The 26,961-nt window shown below is 42.8% G+C and overlaps 1 protein-coding gene and 1 pseudogene across 1 annotated transcript; one reads left to right on the plus strand and one right to left on the minus strand.

Annotated features, from left to right (window-relative positions):
• Nucleotides 1-1,378: 1,378 nt before the first annotated feature.
• LOC110503228 lies at nucleotides 1,379-20,822 on the minus strand (annotated as a pseudogene).
• Nucleotides 13,370-26,557, plus strand: LOC110503229 (extracellular calcium-sensing receptor-like). The gene is made up of 9 exons (XM_036961866.1): nucleotides 13,370-13,431; nucleotides 16,875-16,878; nucleotides 21,862-21,965; nucleotides 22,366-22,660; nucleotides 23,184-23,473; nucleotides 23,709-23,989; nucleotides 24,235-24,443; nucleotides 24,707-25,052; nucleotides 25,320-26,557. The coding sequence occupies exons 1-9, from the start codon at nucleotides 13,385-13,387 to the stop codon at nucleotides 26,234-26,236; spliced, it is 2,493 nt and encodes an 830-aa protein (XP_036817761.1). The 5' UTR covers nucleotides 13,370-13,384; the 3' UTR covers nucleotides 26,237-26,557.
• Nucleotides 26,558-26,961: the final 404 nt, after the last annotated feature.

Genomic DNA, 26,961 nt, shown 5'->3' on the forward strand with positions numbered 1-26,961 from the left:
GTTAAAAGGAAATGATAGCGGAGTTTCCCTAGTGGAATAAACCGGCATCGCGGCTTGGTGTACAAAAGGGAAGTGGGGGTCGACTGAGATAAGACACTACACAGTTGATAATTATAACAATTGAAATGCTAATACTTTGCACATGAACGCTCACTCATTCGGGAATAATTGCATTCAATATATATATTTACGCTCAGTGTATCATCGGGAGCTCTGTTGAAAAGTTTGTTTCTGTTGGAGAGTTTGTCCTCACTCTCTGTCATGGTTAGAATAGATAGTTCAGAGTGACATTCATTCGTGTCGTTATAGAATAGACATTTTGGCGGTTGTCGGTCTTCGCATTCAATGATACCGAATTCATAGCTGTAGACTAATAATTAATATCAAAGACTTGTTCTTATTCTGTTTGTATCAATAGTCTAAGAGTTTAACTCTTTTGGGATAGGGGGCAGCATTTTCACTTTTGGATGAATAGCGTGCCCAGAGTGAACTGCCTCCTACTCTGTCCCAGATGCTAATATATGCATGTAATTATTAGTATTGGATAGAAAACACTCTGAGGTTTCTAAAACTGTTTGAATAATGTCTGTGAGTATAACAGAACTCATATGGCAGGCGAAAACCTGAGAAAAATCCAACCAGGAAGTCGGACAACTGAGGTTTGTAGTTTTTCAAAGCTTGGTCTACCGAATACACTTTGAGATATGGATAAAGTTACATTTCCTACGGCTTCCACTAGATGTCAACTGTCTTTAGAAACTTGAATGAAGATTCTACTACAAAGGAGGGGCTCATGAGACCTTTTTGAGTTAGTGGTCTGGCAGAGTGCCTTTGTCTCATTACGCGCGCTTCCGACAGAGTTACCTCTCGTTCCAGTGCTTTTTCTTCAGACAAAGGAATTCTCCGGTTAGAACATTATTGATGTTTTATGTTAAAAATATCCTAAAGACTGATTCCATACATCGCTTGACACGTTTCTAAAGGACTGTGACGGAACATTTTGAGTTTTTGTCTGGACGGAGTGCAGACAGAGGCACAGTGAACTTAGTGTATAAACACTTCTCACCCACTAGAATTGTGAAACAGTGAGTTATCAGTGAAATACTCTTGTCTGTAAACAATTGTTGGAAAAATTACTTGTGTAATGCACAAAGTAGATATCCTAGCAGACTTGCCAAAACTATAATTTGTTAACAAGTGTTAACAATGTGTGGAGTTGTTGAAAAACAAGTTTTAATTACTCCAACCTAATTGTATGTAAACTTCCGACTTCAACTGTGTATGAAAATGTTTATTATATTATTATAATACATAATATGATGCATTACAATATCAATTGAACATGCACTTCAATGTTATACCAATTCATATAGGAATAAAGCTTTTCTCCAACAACATGGAAGTGGTTCCACTCTGTAGGCTCCTGCTAATCACATCATTTAGCAGGTAAATCAGATTTTAACACTCTAGATTTGAACAATCTCACATAACATTGGAATATCTAAAGTGAACCCGTGTCCTGTTACTACTTACAATGTTACCAATGATTAGCTGCTAAATTGTTGTTCATCTCTGTCAGAGTAGTCCTACCTAACTCTATGAAAGACCACATAACTGAACGTTACAATGTCTGTTCCCGTCAATATGTTCTTAATAACGTATATCATTGGATGTCTTCTCCATGAGGTGTTTCTTGGTGTTCTTCTCTGGCCTGAACAGAATAATAAAGCATTTAGGAACAAATAATAGAAAGAACAACCCAAAGCTAGAGGTGATGATGGCAAATATCTCCACAGCTACAGTGAACTTCCCAGGAGAGCTGACATAAGCTGGGATAAAGGTGATCCAGACTGCACAGAATATGAGCATGCTGAAGGTGATGAATTTGGCCTCATTGAAGTTATCAGGTAGCTTCCGAGCCAGAAAAGCCAGCACAAAGCACAAGAGAGACAGGAGTCCTATATAGCCCAACACAGCCCAGAAACCAATAGCTGAACCCACATCACACTCTAGAATGATCTTTTCCTTGTAGGTAGTGAGGTTTTTAATGGGGAAGGGAGGGGACAGGACCAACCACAGAGTGCATATCAAAGCCTGGACAAACGTGAAGGACACTACAGTCAATCTCTGCTGTGGAGGACCAAACCATTTCATGACATTACTGCCTGGAAGAGTAGCCCTGAAGGCCATCAACACCACTATTGTTTTCCCCAGAACACAAGAGATGCAGAGAACGAAGGTGATCCCAAACGCTGTGTGACGCAGCATACAGGACCACTCAGAGGGCCGACCAATGAAAGTAAGAGAACACAGAAAACACAGAGCCAAGGAGAAGAGCAGCAGGAAGCTCAGCTCAGAGTTGTTGGCCCTGACAATGGCCGACATTCGGTGGTGGTAGAAGACGGTTGACGTGGCGATGGCCAGACAAGCCCCGCCCACAGAGCAGGCGGTCAGGATGATTCCGAGGACCTCGTGGAAGGACAGGAACTCCACAGGCTTAAGGATACAGAGGTCTCTCTCAGCGTTGGGCCAGTACTCCTTGGGACAGATCAGACAGTCTGAAGAATCTGAACAGGACAAAACAACAGACATCAAATGTTAAAAATAATAGATTCAGGTTTAATTTATTTACAAATACATGTCCCACAATGCTGCACTTTTTCAGTTTACAATAAAGAATGTTGAATTAATATGCAGCTTACATGAGATAATATGAACAGGAACATGATTTACAGACACTACCTTTGTAGTGCTGGTAATATGAATAAACCACTACTGAGTAAACTGTGATAGAAATTACTACACAACTGTTCCTATAGTCCTACCTGTGTTATTACTGATCTCTCCCTCTGCACATTGGATACAGTCATAACAGCATACAGGCTTTCCTTTCTGTATAGCCTTACGAGTGCCTGGGGGACAGCTCTCACTGCACACTGACACAGGTACTTGTGTACTGTTCTTTACCCAGGTGATTTCCCTGTTGATGTCAAACCTCTGGTCAGGAGGCAGGGACGCATCATAGCGCCCCACTGTCACAAACTCCATCTTCCCACTCTCCCTTGTCTGCCAGTTGACCAGCTCATAGTTGGCCACTGGGTCCCCGTTGGCATCGAAAGACACCTGGTACCCGTTACGAGAGAAGTTCACCCTCCTCAATCTCTCCAGGACCTGGGGTTTGGAAGGGCAAGGGAGAGAGAGAGAGAGAGAGAGAGAGAGAGAGAGAGGATGTGAGAGAAGGAGAGAGGTGAGGAGAGATGGAGATAAGGGAAGAGAGAGATGAGTGAGAGGATGAGAGATGAGAGATAGATGGAGAGAGGGGAAGAGAGAGATGAGTGAGAGGATGAGAGAAGGAGATATAGATGGAGAGAGGGGAAGAGATAGATGAGTGAGAGGATGAGAGATGGAGAGAGATGGAGAGAGGGGAATAGAAAGATGAGAGATGGAGAAAGGGGAAGAAATATGTAAAAAAAAAAAGAAATGTAGAGAAGGGAAGAGAGATAGAGAGAGGGAGTTAGAGAAACAGAACATTAATTCAACTCATATTTATCAGATGTGTTACTTCAGAAGAAGTTGTAAAGTATAATGAGAACTCCTAGGCCTTCATACATGTAGTCTATATAAACATATTTATCGGGAAATTATACTACAGACTTGTCATTCACCTGTGTTGGCTTCACATTAAGGTTTTTGTCACAGTTCACAGTGGAGTTTTCTCTCTCTTCACAAACGATGCTGTGGATGGCGTGTGCTATGGCATAAACAGCTTTATACACCATGTTAGTGACACGCAGCTGGGATGTATCTGTGTAGGGGGCCTGTAGCTGCTGTATATCCTCACTGCCATCACACACCTTCTCTTCAACCCCAACACCTGTAGATGAGGTCCCTACAGACAGACAGACAGACAGACAGACAGACAGACAGACAGACAGAGAGACAGACAGACAGACAGACAGACAGACAGACAGACAGACAGACAGACAGACAGACAGACAGACAGACAGACAGACAGACAGACAGACAGACAGACAGACAGACAGACATGTAAATAGATAGATAGACTGATGGATGGATGGATGGATGCATGGATGGATGGATAGATACATAGATACCTGTCTCCAGCCGACAGCCAAAGGCTCCCTCCCAGAACTCAGTGAGCGTGGGAGAGTTGGACACCTTCTGTGGGGAGAGGTCCAGGAGGAAGTCCCTAAGACCGGGGATGACAGAGCGTTGTATGCCAAATCCAATGGCCCCGGCACACAGACCGAAACGCAGCATATCTGGGTCAGTGACCCAGGGATCGCTCCCGATCCACTGGCGGGGTGGAGAGGGCAGGCGTTCCATCTCCATCAGCAGGATTCTCATGTCCCCAGAAGATACGAATGCAACCACCACCGGGGCTGTGGAGCTGGGGAACATGATTATATCATATGCTTATTATGCTGGTCATGTTCGTCATTCATTGGAATGTCTCAGTGAAGTGAACATGAACATTAGTATTAATCAACACTTTTGACATGCTTAAGATATGCAAATCATGTTGGTCTCACAGATCAGCTTTGGGAGAAGAGAGAAATTAAAAACAATAGTATTTTTTATAATTCTGGTCTTGCATTTGTATGAATGAAAAGTTCACAAGTAATCACGGATCACCTGCGGATTACGTCGGCCACCCGTTGCACTCTGCTGAGTGGGCTGGTACGGGAGAAGGCTTCAGAATACTCTACACAGATGCCTTCCTCTTGTGCTGCCTGTAGGAAAGCAGCCATCCCGTTATTACCGTAGTCAGAGTCAGAACGTACCGCCCCAATCCAGGTCCAGCCGAAGTGCCTGATGAGGTGGGCGAGAGCGGCAGCCTGGAACTGATCACTGGGGATGGTTCTGAAGAAGGTTGGATACTGTTTCTTATCACTCAGACACGCACAGGTGGAAGAGTGGCTCACCTTGGTAAAAACAGACAGTCGAAAACATGAGAAAGAACATCATGTTGACCAAACGAGTCTCAGTTATTGGCTACTTTCTGCTTTTTTTTATTTTGCTATGTAGTTTGATGTCAGGGAGACATTAATAATAATAAGCAATCTCATTGTTTTTCATTAGGCCAGAATGAAAAAGGTACACAAAACTGTAACACAATTCCCTGGTCTCCCATAACAACGTAGCCTATGAAAGATAGTCCTCAGATCATGTTTTAATGGCGACAGAAGATCTCCAGACTCATAATCCTCGGTCTATGTTCAAATGCCTAGAGAAGTTCTCCAGACTCATCGTCCTCAGTCTATGTTCAAATGCCTTTCTCTGCATAATTTCACACAGAAATGTATATTCTTGAAAGAGAGGAGAATACAGTTGAAATACGGTAATTTAAAAGTTGAACTCATTCCTGAAAGAGAGGAGAATATACATTAGGAATACAGTAAATTAAAAGAAGCTGAATGATTTATTTTCACAGGAGTTACCTGAGGAATGCCGAAAGGGCCTATGACGCGCAACATGCTGATGGTTGGCGTGGAGCCAGACTCGCCAACAATAGCTTTCACTGTAGCCGACCCAGAGCACTGTTCTCCGGTATCAAACATGGGATCCAGGCCGTTAGCCAGCTGGAAGGCCACTTTCACGGCTATAGGGACCGAGGCACAGGAGTCGTGCACTTGATAACCGAGTGTGACACCCGGTAGAAGGTCTGAACTGTTGTTTATCTCCTCAACTGCGAAGATCATGGCGCGGGAGAAGCGCAACTCACGGGAATCCATACTGTAAATAGAAGATGGGTCAGTGAGCACCTCCTGATGAATGATGAACTAGACTATAGAATGTTACCATGGCAAACAGCCTAATATCTAGTATTATTTTCCATACCGTCTATATGTCTACACTTTTGTTGTCTGTAATTGAGGACACTGTAGGTTAGTCTGCATTTGAAAATGTGATCCTTTGTAACAGTAGTCTTTACCTTCTCTTTTAATCTGTCTTTAAAAACACAGTTAATCTGTCTTTAAAACACTGTTAACCTGTCTTGAATACACTGTTTATCAATCTTTAAACAAATGGTTTCTCTGTCTTTAAAACACAATGTATCTCTCTCCCCACACAGCCACAGTCCTGTCCCCTGTTCCCTCTTGCGCTCACTGACCTCCCTGTGCACTTCAGGGGCTCAGGCAGGTTGGTGTAGCTGTGATCCACAGTGTGCATGTAGTAGTGCATGGAGAAAACACCCCCGATGACAAAGTCCCCGTCCTGGGAGAACGCCGGAGGACGAGGGGTGCCTTCAAGCCTGCATCTGATAGACTCCAGCCCAGAGGCAGAGACAGAGGCAGACGAGAGCCAGGCAAGCCCACCAGCCACCACAGCTAGATGGAGTAGAACCAGACTACCAGCCAGACTTGGATCCAGAGCAGGAGCCGGAGAGAGCCTCATTCCCCTGATGTGTAGAAGGTATGGAGTAATACAGCGCCACACAGACCCATATAGGTCAGGATACCTCTCTTCTCTGGGTTAAATACCCACCGTACCTCTTTTGGGATTCCTCTGGGGGCCACACTGTGGGTATGGCCATGCCAGAAAGGGAGGGGTTAGAAGCTGCTCTGCTCACTCAGTCAGGTCCTGCTTCTTTCACATATAGAGACTGCATACACCAGCGAAAGCCCTAAGTAGACTGTAATGGTTTATATAGACATAAACATACAGTAGACACACTATAACCATCTGGCTCTCTTATATTGCCCCTACTGTCTAGTTCTCTTGGCACGCTGGCTCTCTTATATTTCCTCTGCAGTCTAGTCCTCTAGGCACGCTGGCTCTACACAGTGTTTCCTCTACAGTCTAGTCCTCTTGGCACGCTGACTCTACAAATATTTCCCCGACAGTCTAGTCCTCTTGGCACGCTGGCTCTACACAGTATTTCCCAGACAGTCTAAAACTCTTGTTACGCTGGCTCTACACAGTATTTCCCAGACAGTCTAGTCCTCTTGGCACGCTGGCTCTACGCAGTATTTCCCAGACAGTCTAGTACTCTTGGCACGCTGGCTCTACACAGTATTTCCCAGACAGTCTAGTCCTCTTGGCACTCTGCCTCTACAAAGTTTTTCCCCTACAGTCTAGTCCTCTTGGCACGCTGCTTCTCTTATATTTCCACTTCTGTCTAGTCCTCTTTGCACTCTGGCTCTCTTATATTTCCATGCAGTCTAGTCCTCTGGTATGCTGGCTCTACACTGGAACCTAGAACAAAACATGGAGAGGAACAAGGCTCTGAGGGGAGGCCAGTCCTCTTCTGGCTGTGCCAGGTGGAGATTATAACAGTACATGGCCAAGATGTTCAAACGTTAAGAGACAGCAGGTGTGGTAGAGTGAGAGAGTCAAAAACAGCAGGTCCGAGACAAGGGAGCACTTCCGGTGACCAGGTCAGGGTTCAGCTGAAACTGGAACAGCAGCACGACCAGGTGGATTGAGGACAGCAAGGAGTCATCAGGCCAGGTAGTCCTGAGGCATGGTCCCAGGTCTCAGGTCCTCCGAGAGAAGAGAAAGACAAAGAGCGAAAGAGAGAGAGAATAGGAGGGAGCATACTTAAATTCACACAGGACACTGGATAAGACAGGAGAAATACTCCAGACATAACAGTGAACCTAGCCCCCGGACACATAATCTATTGCAGCATAATTACTGGAGGCAGAGACAGGAGGGGTAGGGAGACACTGTGGCCCCATCCGACTATACCCCCGGACAGGGCCAATCAGGCAGATATAACACCACCCACTGTGCCAAAGCACAGCTCCCACACCACTAAATATCTTTAACCACCAATTTACTTCCCTGAGACAAGACAGAGTATAGCCCACAAAGATCTCCTCCATGGCACAAACCCGGAGGGTGCGCCAACCCGGACAGGAAGATGACGTCAGAGACTCAACCCACTCAAGAGACGCACCCCTCCTAGGGACGGCACGGCCCGTAATATGGTTGGAGGCAGAGAATCCCTGTGTAGAGAGGGGAACCGGACAGGCAGAGACAGCAAGGGCGGTTTGTCGCTCCAGTATCTTTCCGTTCACCTTCACACCACTGGGCCTGACTACACTCAATCATAGTCCCTACTGAAGAGATGAGTATTCAATAAAGTTTTAACTTCTTGGTGACTGGGGGGCAGTATTGAGTAGCTTGGATGAATAAGGTGCCCAGAGTAAACTGCCTGCTACTCAGGCCCAGTTGCTAATATAAGCAAACTATTAGTATATTTGGATAGAAAACACTCTGAAGTTTCTAAAACTGTTTTAATGATGTCTGTGAGTAAAACATAACTCATTTGGCAGGCAGAAATCTGAGAAGAAATCCAACCAGGAAGTGGGAAATCTGAGGTTGGTTGTTTTTCAACTCATTCCCTATTGAAGATACAGTGGGATATGGGTCATCTTCCTAAGGCTTCCACTAGATGTCAACAGTCTTTAGAACCTAGTTTGATGCTTCTACTGTGAAGTGGGGCTGAATGAGAGGGGAATGAGTCAGAGGTCTGGCAAAATGCTTTGAGCTCGTGACGCGCTGTCATGTGAGATAGCTCGCATTCCATTGCTTTTCTATAGACAATGGAATTCTCCGGTTGGAAAATTGTTGCAGATTTATGTTAAAAACATCCTAAAGATTGATTCTATACTTAGTTTAACATGTTTCTACGGACTGTAACGGAACTTTTTGGACTTTTCGTCCAACCTTTCGGCTGGAATTGCACGAGCGTTTGGATTTGTTTATCAAACGATCTAACAAAGGAAGGTATTTGGACATAAATGATGAACTTTATCGAACAAATCAAACATTTATTGTGTAACTGGGATTCCTGGGAGTGCATTCTGATGAAGATCATCAAAGGTAAGTGAATATTTATAATGCTATTTCTGACTAATATTGTCTACACAACATGGTGGATATCTCTTTGGCTGTTTTGGTCTCTGAGTGCCATACTCAGATTATTGCATGGTGTGCTTTTCCGTAAAGTTTTTTTGAAATCTGACACAGCTGTTGCATTAACTTCTTGGAACTCTGGGGGCGGTATTTCATTATTGGATAAAAAAACGTTCCCGTTTTAAGCGCGATATTTTGTCATGAAAAGATACTCGACTATGCATATAATTGACAGCTTTGGAAAGAAAACACTCTGACGTTTCCAAATCTGCAAAGATATTGTCTGTGAGTGCCACAGAACTGATGCTACAGGCGAAACCAAGATGAAATTTCAAACAGGAAGTACCCCAGATTTTTTGAAGGCGCTGTGTTTCAATGAGTCCTTATATGGCTGTGTACGGGTCATGAATGAGCTTAGACTTTCTGTCGTTTCTCCATAGTGTCGACAGCATTGTGACGTATTTGTAGGCATATCATTGGAAGATTGACCATTTACACTACATATGCCAGGTGGTCGCTTAGTGTCCTCCGTCGCAATTATTGCGTAATCTCCAGCTGCATGTATTTTTCTGTTTGCTTCCGAGGAGAAACCCAACTGCCACGAATGATTTATCATCGAATAGATATGTGAAAACACCTTGAGGATTGATTCGAAACAACGTTTGCCATGTTTCTGTCGATATTATGGAGTTAATTTGGAAAAAAGTTTGGCGTTGTAATGACTGTATTTTCGTTTTTTTTTTTCTTAGCCAAAGGTGATGAACAAAACGGAGGATTTCTCCTACACAAATAATCTTTTTGGAAAAAATTAACATTTGCTATCTAACTGAGAGTCTCCTCATTGAAAACATCCGAAGTTCTTCAAAGGTCAATTATTTTATTTGAATGCTTTTCTTGTTTTTGTGAAAATGTTGCCTGCTGAATGCTAGGCTTAATGCTATGCTAGCTACAGTGCCTTGCGAAAGTATTCGGCCCCCTTGAACTTTGCGACCTTTTGCCACATTTCAGGCTTCAAACATAAAGATATAAAACTGTATTTTTTTGTGAAGAATCAACAACAAGTGGGACACAATCATGAAGTGGAACGACATTTATTGGATATTTCAAACTTTTTTAACAAATCAAAAACTGAAAAATTGGGCGTGCAAAATTATTCAGCCCCTTTACTTTCAGTGCAGCAAACTCTCTCCAGAAGTTCAGTGAGGATCTCTGAATGATCCAATGTTGACCTAAATGACTAATGATGATAAATACAATCCACCTGTGTGTAATCAAGTCTCCGTATAAATGCACCTGCACTGTGATAGTCTCAGAGGTCCGTTAAAAGCGCAGAGAGCATCATGAAGAACAAGGAACACACCAGGCAGGTCCGAGATACTGTTGTGAAGAAGTTTAAAGCCGGATTTGGATACAAAAAGATTTCCCAAGCTTTAAACATCCCAAGGAGCACTGTGCAAGCGATAATATTGAAATGGAAGGAGTATCAGACCACTGCAAATCTACCAAGACCTGGCCGTCCCTCTAAACTTTCAGCTCATACAAGGAGAAGACTGATCAGAGATGCAGCCAAGAGGCCCATGATCACTCTGGATGAATTGCAGAGATCTACAGCTGAGGTGGTAGACTCTGTCCATAGGACAACAATCAGTCGTATATTGCACAAATCTGGCCTTTATGGAAGAGTGGCAAGAAGAAAGCCATTTCTTAAAGATATCCATAAAAAGTGTAGTTTAAAGTTTGCCACAAGCCACCTGGGAGACACACCAAACATGTGGAAGAAGGTGCTCTGGTCAGATGAAACCAAAATTGAACTTTTTGGCAACAATGCAAAACGTTATGTTTGGCGTAAAAGCAACACAGCTGAACACACCATCCCCACTGTCAAACATGGTGGTGGCAGCATCATGGTTTGGGCCTGCTTTTCTTCTTCAGCAGGGACAGGGAAGATGGTTAAAATTGATGGGAAGATGGATGGAGCCAAATACAGGACCATTCTGGAAGAAAACCTGATGGAGTCTGAGACTGGGACGGAGATTTGTCTTCCAACAAGACAATGATCCAAAACATAAAGCAAAATCTACAATGGAATGGTTCAAAAATAAACATATCCAGGTGTTAGAATGGCCAAGTCAAAGTCCAGACCTGAATCCAATCGAGAATCTGTGGAAAGAACTGAAAACTGCTGTTCACAAATGCTCTCCATCCAACATCACTGAGCTCGAGCTGTTTTGCAAGGAGGAATGGGAAAAAATGTCAGTCTCTCGATGTGCAAAACTGATAGAGACATACCCCAAGCGACTTACAGCTGTAATCGCAGCAAAAGGTGGCGCTACAAAGTATTAACTTAAGGGGGCTGAATAATTTTGCACGCCCAATTTTTCAGTTTTTGATTTGTTAAAAAAGTTTGAAATATCCAATAAATGTCATTCCACTTCATGATTGTGTCCCACTTGTTGTTGATTCTTCACAAAATAATACAGTTCAATATCTTTATGTTTGAAGCCTGAAATGTGGCAAAAGGTCGCAAAGTTCAAGGGGGCCGAATACTTTCGCAAGGCACTGTAACGATACTCTTACACAAATGCTTGTTGGTCTATTCTGCCAATCCATTCATTACATCTCTGATATAATTGGTGAAGCGCTGTGGATTTTTAACTTCTTCGATATAGAGGGCGCTCTTTTAATTTTTGGATGAAAAACCTACCAGTTTTAAACAAGATATTTTGTCACGAAAAGATGCTCGACTATGCATATAATTGACAGCTTTGGAAAGAAAACACTCTGACGTTTCCAAATCTGCAAAGATATTGTCTGTGAGTGCCACAGAACTGATGCTACAGGCGAAACCAAGATGAAATTTCAAACAGGAAGTACCCCAGATTTTTTGAAGGCGCTGTGTTTCAATGAGTCCTTATATGGCTGTGTACGGGTCATGAATGAGCTTAGACTTTCTGTCGTTTCTCCATAGTGTCGACAGCATTGTGACGTATTTGTAGGCATATCATTGGAAGATTGACCATTTACACTACATATGCCAGGTGGTCGCTTAGTGTCCTCCGTCGCAATTATTGCGTAATCTCCAGCTGCATGTATTTTTCTGTTTGCTTCCGAGGAGAAACCCAACTGCCACGAATGATTTATCATCGAATAGATATGTGAAAACACCTTGAGGATTGATTCGAAACAACGTTTGCCATGTTTCTGTCGATATTATGGAGTTAATTTGGAAAAAAGTTTGGCGTTGTAATGACTGTATTTTCGTTTTTTTTTTTCTTAGCCAAAGGTGATGAACAAAACGGAGGATTTCTCCTACACAAATAATCTTTTTGGAAAAAATTAACATTTGCTATCTAACTGAGAGTCTCCTCATTGAAAACATCCGAAGTTCTTCAAAGGTCAATTATTTTATTTGAATGCTTTTCTTGTTTTTGTGAAAATGTTGCCTGCTGAATGCTAGGCTTAATGCTATGCTAGCTACAGTGCCTTGCGAAAGTATTCGGCCCCCTTGAACTTTGCGACCTTTTGCCACATTTCAGGCTTCAAACATAAAGATATAAAACTGTATTTTTTTGTGAAGAATCAACAACAAGTGGGACACAATCATGAAGTGGAACGACATTTATTGGATATTTCAAACTTTTTTAACAAATCAAAAACTGAAAAATTGGGCGTGCAAAATTATTCAGCCCCTTTACTTTCAGTGCAGCAAACTCTCTCCAGAAGTTCAGTGAGGATCTCTGAATGATCCAATGTTGACCTAAATGACTAATGATGATAAATACAATCCACCTGTGTGTAATCAAGTCTCCGTATAAATGCACCTGCACTGTGATAGTCTCAGAGGTCCGTTAAAAGCGCAGAGAGCATCATGAAGAACAAGGAACACACCAGGCAGGTCCGAGATACTGTTGTGAAGAAGTTTAAAGCCGGATTTGGATACAAAAAGATTTCCCAAGCTTTAAACATCCCAAGGAGCACTGTGCAAGCGATAATATTGAAATGGAAGGAGTATCAGACCACTGCAAATCTACCAAGACCTGGCCGTCCCTCTAAACTTTCAGCTCATACAAGGAGAAGACTGATCAGAGATGCAGCCAAGAGGCCCATGATCACTCTGGATGAATTGCAGAGATCTACAGCTGAGGTGGTAGACTCTGTCCATAGGACAACAATCAGTCGTATATTGCACAAATCTGGCCTTTATGGAAGAGTGGCAAGAAGAAAGCCATTTCTTAAAGATATCCATAAAAAGTGTAGTTTAAAGTTTGCCACAAGCCACCTGGGAGACACACCAAACATGTGGAAGAAGGTGCTCTGGTCAGATGAAACCAAAATTGAACTTTTTGGCAACAATGCAAAACGTTATGTTTGGCGTAAAAGCAACACAGCTGAACACACCATCCCCACTGTCAAACATGGTGGTGGCAGCATCATGGTTTGGGCCTGCTTTTCTTCTTCAGCAGGGACAGGGAAGATGGTTAAAATTGATGGGAAGATGGATGGAGCCAAATACAGGACCATTCTGGAAGAAAACCTGATGGAGTCTGAGACTGGGACGGAGATTTGTCTTCCAACAAGACAATGATCCAAAACATAAAGCAAAATCTACAATGGAATGGTTCAAAAATAAACATATCCAGGTGTTAGAATGGCCAAGTCAAAGTCCAGACCTGAATCCAATCGAGAATCTGTGGAAAGAACTGAAAACTGCTGTTCACAAATGCTCTCCATCCAACATCACTGAGCTCGAGCTGTTTTGCAAGGAGGAATGGGAAAAAATGTCAGTCTCTCGATGTGCAAAACTGATAGAGACATACCCCAAGCGACTTACAGCTGTAATCGCAGCAAAAGGTGGCGCTACAAAGTATTAACTTAAGGGGGCTGAATAATTTTGCACGCCCAATTTTTCAGTTTTTGATTTGTTAAAAAAGTTTGAAATATCCAATAAATGTCATTCCACTTCATGATTGTGTCCCACTTGTTGTTGATTCTTCACAAAATAATACAGTTCAATATCTTTATGTTTGAAGCCTGAAATGTGGCAAAAGGTCGCAAAGTTCAAGGGGGCCGAATACTTTCGCAAGGCACTGTAACGATACTCTTACACAAATGCTTGTTGGTCTATTCTGCCAATCCATTCATTACATCTCTGATATAATTGGTGAAGCGCTGTGGATTTTTAACTTCTTCGATATAGAGGGCGCTCTTTTAATTTTTGGATGAAAAACCTACCAGTTTTAAACAAGATATTTTGTCACGAAAAGATGCTCGACTATGCATATAATTGACAGCTTTGGAAAGAAAACACTCTGACGTTTCCAAAACTGCAAAGATATTGTCTGTGAGTGCCACAGAACTGATGTTACAGGCGAAACCCAGATAAAAATCCAATCAGGAAGTGCCCGCATTTTTTGAAACCGCCTCATGGCAATGACTCCTTATATGGCTCTGAAGGAGCTAGGAGTCAGCTTACGTTTTCCACGTTTTCCCCAAGGTGTCTACAGCATTGTGACGTATTTGTAGGCATATCATTGGAAGATTGACCATAAGAGACTACATCTACCAGGTGGTTGCTTGGTGTCCTCCGTTGCAATAATTGCGTAATCTCCAGCTGCTGTATTTTTCCGTTTGTTTCTGATGAGAAGCCAGCTGCCACCACTGATAGATTATCGAATAGATATATGAAAAACACCTTGAGGATTGATTCTAAACAATGTTTGCCATGTTTCTGTCGATATTATGGAGCTAATTTGGAAAAAAGTTTGGCGTTGTAAGTGACTGCATTTTCCGGTATTTTTCTTAGCCAAACGTGATGAACAAAACGGAGCTATTTCGTCTACACAAATAATCTTTTTGGAAAAAAATGAACATTTTCTATCTAACTGAGAGTCTCATCATTGAAAACATCCGAAGTTCTTCAAAGGTAAATTATTTTATTTGAATGCTTTTCTTGTTTTTGTGCAAATGTTGCCTGCTGAATGCTAGGCTTAATGCTATGCTAGGCTATCAATACTCTTACACAAATGCTTGTGTAGCTTTGGTTGAAAAGCATATTTTGAAAATCTGAGATGACAGTGTTGTTAACAAAAGGCTAAGCTTGTGAGTGAATATATTTATTTCATTTCATTTGCCATTTTCATGAATAGTTAACGTTGCGTTATGGTAATGAGCTTGAGGATATGATTACGCTCCCGGATACGGGTTTGCGCGACGCAAGAAGTTAATGAGAAGTTTATCTAAAGTTCCATGTATAACAGTTGTGTCTTTTATCAATGTTTATTATGAGTATTTCTGTGAATTGATGTGGCTCTCTGCAATTACTGCATGTTTTGGAACTACTGAACATAACAGGCCAATGTAAAATGAGATTTTTGGATATAAATATGCACTTTATCAACCGAAACATACATGTATTGTGTAACATGAAGTCCTATGAGCGTCATCTGATGAAGATCATCAAAGGTTAATGATTCATTTTATCTCTATTTGTGCTTTTTGTGACTCCTCTCTTTGGCTGGAAAAATGGCTGGGTTTTTCAGTGACTTGGTGGTGACCTAACATAATCGTTTGTGGTGCTTTCGCTGTAAAGTATTTTTGAAATAAGACACTGTGGCTGGATTAGCGAGAATTTTATCTTTATAATGGTCTAAAATACTTGTATGCTTGAGGAATTTTAATTCTGAGATTTTTGTTGTTTTGAATTTGGCGCCCTGCACTTTCACTGGCTTGTTGGCTGGGTGGGACGCTACCGTCCAACATATCCCAGAGAGGTTAAAGGTCGAGACCGAGTCTGCGTCTCTCAAAATGGATAGGCAGACCATTCCATAACATTTAAGCTCTATAGGAGAAAGCCCTGCCTCCAGCTGTTTGCTTAGAAATTCTAGGGACAATAAGGAGGCCTGCGTCTTGTGACGCACGGTATGTGTAGGTATGCACGGCAGGACCAAATCAGAAAGATAGATAGGAGCAAGTCCATGTAATGCTTTGTAGGTTAGCAGTAAAACCTTGAAATCAGCACTAGTCTTAACAGGAAGACAGTGTAGAGAGGCTAGCACTGGAGTAATATGATCAAATTCTTTGGATCTAGTCAGGATTCTAGCAGCCGTATTTAGCACTAACTGAAGTTTATTTAGTGCTTTATCCGGGTAGCCGGAAAGTAGAGCATTGCAGTAGTCTAATCTAGAAGTGGCAAAAACATTTTTCTGCATCATTTTTGGATAGAAAGTTTCTGATTTTTGCAATGTTATGTTATGGAAAAAAAGCTGTCCTTGAAACAGTCTTGATATGTTCGTCAATAGAGAGATCAGGGTCCAGATTTACGCCGAGGAGCTTCACAGTTTTATTTGAGACAACTGTATCACCATCAAGATTAATTGTCAGATCCAACAGAAGATCTCTTTGTTTCTTGAGACTTAGAACTAGCATTTCTGAGTTAAAAAGTAAAACCTGTGCCGCCATCCACTTCCTTATGTCTGAAACACAGGCTTCCAGGGAGGGCAAATTTGGGGCTTCACCATGTTTCATCGAAATGTATAGCTGTGTATCATCCGCATAGCAGTGAAAATTAACCAAGATGTAAAATAAATAGTGAAAACAATAGAGTTGATTTGTCAGAGGACAAACCATCCACAGAGAAAAACGGATATCTTTCTGACAGATAAGATCTAATCCAGGCCAGAACTTGTCCATGTAGACTAATTTGGGTTTCAAATCTCTACAAAAGAATGCTGTGATTGATGGTATCAAAAGCAGCACTAAGGTCTAGGAGCACGAGGACAGATGCAGAGCCTTGGTCTGACGCCATTAAAAGGTAATTGACCACCTTCACTAGTGCAGTCTCAGTGCTATGATGGGGTCTGGAAGCAGCTCTTTCAGTAGTTTAGTTGGAATTAGGTCCAGTATGCAGCTTGAAGGTTTAGAGGCCATTGCTATTTTCATCAATGTGTCAGGAGATTAAAAAACTTGAGTGTCTCCCTTGATCCTAGGTCAGTGTTGCGCAGAATCAGGACAACTGAGCTTTGGAGAAATACGTATATTTAAAGAAATGTCCGTAATTTGTTTTCAAATGAAGATGATCTTTTCATCAAAGAAGTTCATGAATTTATCACTTCTGATGTAAAATCCATCCTCTCTTGGGGAATGCTGCTTTTTAGTTAGCTTTGCGACAGTATCAAAAATAAATTTTGGATTGTTCTTACTCTCCTCTATTAAATTGGAAAAATAGGATGATTTAGCAGCAGTGAGGGATCTTCGATACTGCACGGTACTGTCTTTCCATTCCAAGCTAATCAGAAGACTTCCAGTTTGGTGTAGTGCCACTTCCGTTCAAATTTTCTGGAAGCTTGCTTCAGGACTCGGTTATTTTCTGTATACCAGGGAGCTAGTTTATAATGACAAATATTTTTAGTTTTTAGGAGTGCGACTGAATCTAGTTATTATGTAAGGTTAAAATAAGTTCCTCAGTTACGTAAGTGGTTAACAGATTGTTGTACTCTGACGTCCTTGGGTAGGTGGAGGGAGTCTGGAAAGGCATCAAGGAATCCTTGGTTTGTTCAATAATTTGTTGCACTACTTTTGATGATCCTTGATTGGGGTCTGAGCAAATTATTTGTTGCGATTGCAAACGTAATAAAATGGTGGTCCGAAAGTCCAGGATTATGAGGAAAAACATTAAGATCCCCAAAATGTATTCCACGAGACAAAACTAGGTCCAGAGTATGAGTAGTTCCGGAGACATGTTGGACAAAACCCACTGAGTCGATGATGGCTCTGAAAGCCTTTTGGAGTGAGTCTGTGGACTTTTCCCTGTGAATATTAAAGTCACAAAAAATAAGAATATCATCTGTGTCACGACTCCGACCGAAGGACACTCCCCTTCCCGTTCGGGTGGCGCTCGGCGGTCGTCGTCGCCGGCCTACTAGCTGCCACTGATTATTTCCTCCCCCTCCTTATGTGTTTATTGAGTGCACCTGTTTTGAGTTAGGTAGTTAGTAGTAAGGCTTTATTAGTCAGCCGGCCCGCATGGTTCCTTGTGCGGGATTAATTATTGTGACCGTCGGTTTGGTGTACTTGTGTGCACATCTATGGGTTGTGTGTTTTCCCATTTTGTGGGGTTTTCCTGGACAGTTTAAGTCCCCCTGTTTGGGGCATTTGTTTGTTCATTTACTCCCTGTGTTTTCGTGAGGGTTGGCTTATGTTGGCCGTTTCTCTGTGCATTAAAATAGCACTCCCCTGAACTCTCTGCTTCCTGCGCCTGACTCCTCACCCACTACACTCAGACCGTTACAATCTGCCATGACCGCAAGGTCTGATAGGAAGGAACTATGTAAATATTTGAATGAACATAACAAGATTCAACAACTGAGAGATAAACTGAACAAGTTCCACAGACATGTGACTAACAGAAATTGAATAATGTGTCCCTGAACAAAGGGGTGGGGTCAAAATCAAAAGTGACAGTAAGTATCTGGTATGGCCACCAGCTAAATTAAGTTCTACAGTGCATCTCCTCCTCATGGACTGCACCATATTTGCCAGTCCTTGTTGTGAGATGTTACTCCACTCTTCCACCAAGGCACCTGCAAGTTCCTGGACATTTCTTGGGGGATTGGCCCTAGTCCACACCCTCTGATCCAACAGGTCCCAGACGTGGTCAATGGGATTGAGATCTGGGCTAAACAGCGTTGAGATTGCCTGCAATAACAACAAGCTCAGTCCGATGATGCTGTGACACACCGCGCCAGACCATGACAGACCCTCCACCTCCAAATCGATCCCGCTCCAGAGTACAGGCCTCTGTGCAACACTCACTCCTTCGACAATAAACGCGGAACCAACCATCACCCGTGGTGAGACAAAACCGTGACTCGTCAGTGAAGAGCACTTTTTGCCAGTCCTGTTTGGTCCAGCGACAGTGGGTATGTGCCCATAGGCGACATTGTTGCCGGTGATGTCTGGTGAGGACCTGCCTTACAACAGGCCTACACGCCCTCAGTCCAGCCTCTCTCAGCCTAGTGCGTACAGTCTGAGCACAGATGGAGGGATTGTGCATTCCTGGTATAACTGGTGTAACTCGTGCAGTTGTTGTTGCCATCCTGTACCTGTCCCGCATGTGTGACGTTCGGATGTACCGATCCTGTGCAGGTGTTGTTACACGTAGTCTGCAACAGTGAGGACAATCAGCTGTCCGTCATGTCTCACAGTGCGGACATTGCAATTTATTGCCCTGGCCACATCTGCAGTCCTCATGCCTCCTTGCAGCATGCCCAAGGCACGTTCACGCAGATGAGCAGAGACCCTGGGCATATTTCTTTGGGTGTTTTTCAGAGTCAGTAGAAAGGCCTCTTTAGTGTCCTAAGTTTTCATAACTGTGACATTTATTGCCTACCATCTGCAAGCTGTTAGTGTCTTAACGACCGTTCCACAGGTGCATGTTCACTAACTATGTATGGTTCATTGAACAAGCATGGGAAACAATGTTTAAACACTTTACTAAGAAGATCTGTGAAGTTATTTGGAATTTTACAAATTTTCTTTGAAGTACAGGGTCCTGAAAAATTGACGTTTCTTTTTTGCTGAGCTTAGTAGGCTGCATAGATTTTATGACTATTTCATCTACAGTCTAGTCCTCTTTGCACGCTGGCTCTAAACAGTATTTCATCTACAGTCTAGTCCCCTTGGGGGTAAGAAGAAGCAGTTAAGAAGCAGTTTTCTGTATCGGAGGACGCATGACTTTCAACCTTTGTCTCTCCCGAGCCCGTACGGGAGTTGTAGCGATGAGACAAGATAGTAGCTACTAAACAATTGAATGGGGAGAAAAAGGGAAAAAATGTACGCAAAAAAAAAAGAAAAAAAAGGTCTGATCTTTTCAAAATGTGTTATTGGCAACCCTCATAGAACTTATAGCTTCCTGTGCCAACCGGAAGTGGTGTCACAGGGGCTGTTTCGAAGGGTTAAAAAAGTCAGATATTTCCAAAACTTCATATGCGTGATTAGGCAACCCTCATGAACTGTAAATCAGTCATGTCTCCCATAAAATTTCCAAGAAAACTCACACACACACACACACACAGCTTGGACGGAGGGACACAGTATGGTGCGTAGAGACAGACAGAGCCTGCAATAGTTAACTTTGTTCGAACTATTAAAGAACCGTCAGACCTAGAGTTCTGAAACTTTTGAAACCTGTTCTAGAGCTCAGGTCGATAGTGCGTGGGGAGTTATGTGGCTCTAGAAGGTAGCAGCTAGAACGTAACTTTGTGTTTTATCTTTTTATTATGGTTTGAACAGAAGGAGCTGTGAATTTTGTTTAGTTGGCTACTAAACGAGTTGGAAAAAGTGGGTGTGGTGTCAGTTTGTATCAGTTTGGTTTCAAATTGATATCTAATTGACTGATGGACGGTGAGTTCCTGGCACACTTTTGTCCATTTGTAATATGTTTAAACAGTTAGGTACCATCACCAAAATGACATTCTGAAATCAACACCAATGAGTGACGGAGAGGATCCAGAATCACTGCCCGGCCATCCCGAGTTCATCAGGCCAGTCAATTTGGTATTTTTGCAGGATTTTTGAGCATGACAAACTCGTGATGGTAAATGCACATTGATACATACTGCAAATGTACAGCCATGCACCTGGTGATTGGAATGGGTTACCAGAGAGAAGTGGCTTCTTTACTGCCCTTCTTGACCCTTGGCCACCCTCCAAAAGTCCTCACCTCACTGTGCATGGAGATGCACTCACACCTGCTTTCTGCCATTCCTGAGCAAGCTCTGTACTGGTGGTGCCCCAATCCCGCAACTGAATCCTGGCGCTTGCTGGACTGTATTTGGCTCCCTGAAGCCTTCTTCAGAACAATTGAACTATTCTCCTTGAAGTTCTTGATGATCCGAAAAAAATGTTGATTTAGGTGCAATCATACTGGCAGCAATATCCTTGCCTGTGAAGCCCTTTTTGTTCAAAGCCATGATTACGGCAGGTAACCATGGTTGACAGAGGAAGAACAAAGATTCCAAGCTCACCCTCCTTTTGAAACTTCCAGTCTGTTATTCAAACTTAATCAGCATGACAGAGTGATCTCCAGCCTTGTCCTCGTCAACACGCACACGTGTGTTAACTAGAGAAACACTGACATGATGTCAGCTGGTCCTTTTGTGGCAGGGCTGAAATGCAGTGGAAATGTTTTTTGGAATTCAGTTCATTTGCATGGCAAGGAGGGATTCATCTGATCACTCTTCATAAGATTCTGGAGAATATTCAAATTGCTATCAAACAACCTGAGGCAGCAGTCTGTGAAAATTAATATTTGTGTCATTCTCAAAACTTTTGGCCACGACTGTATAGTATGGGGACAGTTTAGTGCCAAATATAAGGATGAAACCCCCACATGTTAAAATAAAAAATGTATTAATACATTCTGATCTTTCTTATGTCTCGAGAACAAGCTTCCTTTAGAACCAGCGTGCCAAGAGGACAAGACTGTGGAGGAAATATAAGAGAGTCAGATGGTTATTGTGTGTTTACTGTATGTTTAAGTCTATCTAAACCATTACAGTCAACGTAGTTCTGATGCTGGTGCATACACTCTCTATAGATGAAAGAAGCAGGACCTGACTGGGTGAGCCTCTAACCCCTCCCTCCCTGGCATGGCTATACCCACATTGTGGCCCCTAGAGGAATCCCCACACAGGTTCGGTGGGTATTTAAATGAGATTAGAGAGGTAACCTAACCTATGTGGGTCTGTGTGGCACTGTGGTACTCCGTACCTTCTACACATCAGGGGAATGAGGCTGTCTCCGGCTCCTGCTCTCGATCCAAGTCTCGCTGGTAGTCTGGTTCTACTCCATCTAGCTGTGGTGGCTGGTGGGCTCGCCTTGCTCTCGTCTGCCTCTGCCTCTGTCTCTGCCTCTGGGATGGAGTCTGTCAGATGCAGGCTCCAAGGCACCCCTCGTCCTCCGGTGTTCTCCCAGGACGGGGACTTTGTCATCGGGGGTGTTTTCTCCATGCACTACTACATGCACACTGTGGAACACAGCTACACCAGCCTGCCTGAGCCCCTGCAGTGCACAGGGAGGTCAGTGAGCGCAAGAGGGAACAGGGGACAGGACTGTGGCTGTGTGGGGAGACAGATAAATTGTGTTTTAAATACAGATGAACAGTGTTTTGAAGACAGATAAACAGTGTGTTTAAAGACATATGAAAAGCATTTAAAGACAAATAAACAGTGTTTTTAAGACAGATAAATAGTGTGTTTGTGTCTGAGAGAGTAGATAAAGTCTACTGTTACAAAGGGTCACATTTTCAAAATGCAGGCAATACTACAATGTCCTCAATTACTGATAACAAAAGTGTAGGCCTATAGACAGTAAAATATGGCTAGATATTAAGATGTTTGCCCTCTTATAACTATATATTCTATAGGCTAGTTTACCATTTAGTCAAGTGGTGCTCACTTACCTCCCTTCTATTTACAGTTTGGATTCCCGTGAGTTGCGCTTCTCGCGCGCCATGGTCTTCGCAGTTGACGAGATAAACAACAGTTCAGACCTTCTACCAGGTGTCACACTCGGTTATCAAGTACACGACTCGTGCTCCTCGGTCCCCATGGCTGTAAAAGTGGCCTTCCAACTGGCTAACGGCCTGGATCCCATGTTTGATACCGGAGAACAGTGCTCTGAATCGGCAACGGTGACAGCTATCGTGGGAGAGTCTGGCTCCACGCCAACCATCAGCATGTTGCGCATCATCGGCCCTTTCGGCATTCCTCAGGTAAACTCCAGTGGAAAGAAATCTAATATTCTCCTCTCTTTCAGGAAATAAATAATATTTTAACTTCTTGTATTCCAACTCTATTCTCTCTTTCAGGAACATACATTTCTGTGTGAAATTATGATGAGAAAGTTTGAAGAACTTCTATAGGCATTTTAACATGATCTGAGGAATATGAGTCTGGAAAATGTCTGGAGGCATTTAAACATGATCTGATCTTTCATAGGCTAGGTTGTTATGGGAGACCAGGGATTGTTGTCACACCTTTTACTCATGTTTTTCACAGCACCAGTATGTCTTATAACACTATTTTAAATATGAATAGAATGACCAAGGTCTTGGGTCGAAACGTACATCCTTTTCATTCTTACAAAACGAAAACAATAATAAATTGGCTTATTTTTATTATCTCCCAATCAAACTACACAGCTAAAGAAAAAAAATAGGAAGTAGCCAATAACTGAGACTCGTTTGGCCCACATGATCTTCTTTCTCATGTTTTCGACTGTCTGTTTTTACCAAGGTGAGCCACTTTTCCACCTGTGCGTGTCTGAGTGATAAGAAACAGTATCCAACCTTCTTCAGAACCATCCCCAGTGATCAGTTCCAGGCTGCCGCTCTGGCCCACCTCATCAGGCACTTCGGCTGGACCTGGATTGGGGCGGTCCGTTCCGACTCTGACTACGGTAATAACGGGATGGCTGCTTTCCTAAAGGCAGCACAAGAGGAGGGTATCTGTGTGGAGTATTCTGAAGCCTTCTACCGTACCAACCCACTCAGCAGAGTGCAACGGGTGGCTGACGTGATACGCAGGTGATCCATGATTACTTGTGAACTTTTCATTCACACAAATGCAAGACCATAATTCTAAAAGCTGCAATTATTAATTTCTCTCTTTTCCCAAAGCTGATCTGTGAGACCAACATGATTTGCATATCTTAAGCATGTGAAAAGCGTTATTTAATGCTAATGTTCATGTTCACTTTACTGAGACATACCAATTAATGACAAACATAAGCATATTTTATGATATAATCATGTTCCCCAGCTCCACAGCCCGGGTGGTGGTTGCATTTGCAGCCACTGGGGACATGAGGATCCTGCTGAGGGAGATGGAACGCCTGCCCTCTCCGCCCCGCCAGTGGATCGGAAGCGAGACCTGGGTCACTGACCCAGATATGCTGCGCTTTGCAATGTGTGCCGGGGCCATCGGATTTGGCATCCAACGCTCTGTCATCCCCGGTCTTAGGGACTTCCTCATGGACCTCTCCCCACAGAAGGTGTCCAACTCTCCCCTGCTCACCGAGTTCTGGGAGGGAGCCTTTGGCTGTCAGCTGGGTATCTATGTATCTATGTATCTATGTATCTATGTGTCTATGTATCTATGTATGTATGTATGTATGTATGTATCTATCTATCTATCTATCTATCTATCTATCTATCTATCTATCTATCTATCTATCTATCTATCTATCTATCTATCTATCTATCTATCTATCTATCTATCTATCTATCTATCTATCTATCTATCTTCCTATCATTCTGTCTCTCTCTATCTGTAGGGACCTCTACAGGTGTTGGGGTTGAAGAGAAGGTGTGTGATGGCAGTGAGGATATACAGCAGCTACAGACCCCCTACACAGATACATCCCAGCTGCGTGTCACTAACATGGTGTATAAAGCTGTTTATGCCATAGCACACGCCATCCACAGCATCATTTGTGAAGCGAGTGAAAACTCCACTGTGAACTGTGACAATCACCTCCATGTGAAGCCAACACAGGTGAATAACAAGACAATAGTATAATGTCCTGATATATATGTTTATATTGGCTACAAGTATGAAGGCCTAGGAGTTCTCATTATACTTTACGGCTGGTTTTGAAGAAACACCTTTGAGAAATATACAAGGTAAATTAAAGTTCTGTTTCTCTCTCTCTTTCTCTCATCCCCTTACTCCATCTCTATCTTCCCTTATCTCCATCTCTCTTCCCCTCTCTCCTTCTCTCTCGTCCCCTCTCTCTTCCTTGCCCTTTTAACCCCCAGGTCCTGGAGAGATTGAGGAGGGTGAACTTCTCTCGTAACGGGTACCAGGTGTCTTTCGATGCCAACGGGGACCCAGTGCCCACATATGAGCTGGTCAACTGGCAGATAGGAGAGAGTGGGAAGATGGAGTTTGTGACAGTGGGGCGCTATGATGCGTCCCTGCCTCCTGACCAGATGTTTGACATGGAGAAGGAAATCACCTGGGTAAAGAACAGTACCCAAGTACCTGTGTCAGTGTGCAGTGAGAGCTGTCCACCAGGCACTCGTAAGGCTGTACAGAAAGGAATGCCTGTATGCTGTTATGACTGTATCCAATGTGCAGAGGGAGAGATCAGTAATAACACAGGTAGGACTATAGGAACAGTTGGCAAAAATGTGTAGTAATTTCTATCACAGTTTACTAAGTAGTGGTTTATTCATATTACCAGCACTACAAAGGTAGTGTCTGTCAATCATGTTCCTGTTCTTATTATCTCATGTAAGCTGCACATTAATTCAACATTCTTTATTGTAAACTGAAAAAGTGCAGCATTGTGGGACATGTATTTGTAAATAAATAAAACCTGAATCTATTATTATTAACATTTGATGTCTGTTGTTTTGTCCTGTTCAGATTCTTCAGACTGTCTGATCTGTCCCGAGGAGTACTGGCCCAACGCTGAGAGAGACCTCTGTATCCTTAAGCCTGTGGAGTTCCTGTCCTTCCACGAGGTCCTCGGAATCATCCTGACCACCTGCTCTGTGGGCGGGGCTTGTCTGGCCATTGCCACGGCAACCGTCTTCTACCGCCACCGAACTTCGGCCATCGTCAGGGCCAACAACTCTGAGCTGAGCTTCCTGCTGCTCTTCTCCTTGACTCTGTGTTTTCTGTGTTCTCTTACTTTCATTGGCCGGCCCTCTGAGTGGTCCTGTATGCTGCGTCACACAGCGTTTGGGATCACCTTCGTCCTCTGCATCTCTTGTGTTCTGGGGAAAACAATAGTGGTGTTGATGGCCTTCAGGGCTACACTTCCAGCCAGTAATGTCATGAAATGGTTTGGCCCTTCACAGCAGAGATTGACTGTAGTGTCCTTCACGTTTGTCCAGGCTTTGATATGCACTCTGTGGTTAGTCCTGTCCCCTCCCTTCCCCATTAAAAACCTCACTACCTACAAAGAAAAAGTCCTTCTCGAGTGTGACTTAGGCTCTGTAGGGGCATTCTGGGCTGTGTTGGGTTATATAGGTCTCCTGTCTCTCTTGTGCTTTGTGCTGGCTTTTCTGGCTCGGAAGCTGCCTGACAACTTCAATGAGGCCAAATTCATCACCTTCAGCATGCTCATATTCTGTGCAGTCTGGATCACCTTTATCCCAGCTTATGTCAGCTCTCCTGGGAAGTTCACTGTAGCTGTGGAGATCTTTGCCATCATCACCTCTAGCTTTGGGTTGTTCTTTCTATTATTTGTTCCTAAATGCTTTATTATTCTGTTCAGGCCGGAGAAGAACACCAAGAAACACCTCATGGAGAAGACATCCAATGATAAACGTTATTAAGAAATGATTGAGGTTAAAAAACATTGTTCAGTTATATGGTTTATCATACAGTTAGGGAGGACAACTCTGACAGAGATGAACAACAATTTAGCAGATAATCATTGGTAATCTTGTAACTATTAACATGTAACAGGGTCACTTTAGATATTCCAATGTTATGTGAAATTGTTCAAATCTAGAGTGTTAAAATCTTCTTTGACCTGCTAAATGATGTGATTAGCAGTAGCCTACAGAGGGGAACCACTTCCATGTTGTTGGAGAAAATCTTTATTCCTATATGAATTGATATAACATTGAAGTGCATGTGTTCAATTGATATTGTAGTTCATCATAATGTATATTATAATAGTTAGTTAATATAATATTATAATAGTATAATATAATAAACATTTTCAGATATATTGGTGTCAATGATTGGCCAGTCAATCCATATTTGTTAGATACCTTGTTTTTTATACTCTTTACTTTTTATTAATTACATATCACAAATATGCCAACCTTATTCACATTATTTGAAACACTTCAACCCAGTGTCCAGTGTTTGGCAGTCTTCTCATGCTTACATCACCTACCAGAGCAGTTAATTAAGACACACACTGTTCAAGAAGCCAAATAGTTTCTAGTGCAATGTAGAGTACTTCATTGCATTTAAGACCAATTCTTATTTACAATTACAGACCGAGCCAGACACTAACACGGACGACCCTGGGCCAATTGTGCATCGT

Source organism: Oncorhynchus mykiss, chromosome 24 (assembly GCF_013265735.2).
Source record: "Oncorhynchus mykiss isolate Arlee chromosome 24, USDA_OmykA_1.1, whole genome shotgun sequence".
Taxonomy (NCBI): domain Eukaryota; kingdom Metazoa; phylum Chordata; class Actinopteri; order Salmoniformes; family Salmonidae; genus Oncorhynchus; species Oncorhynchus mykiss.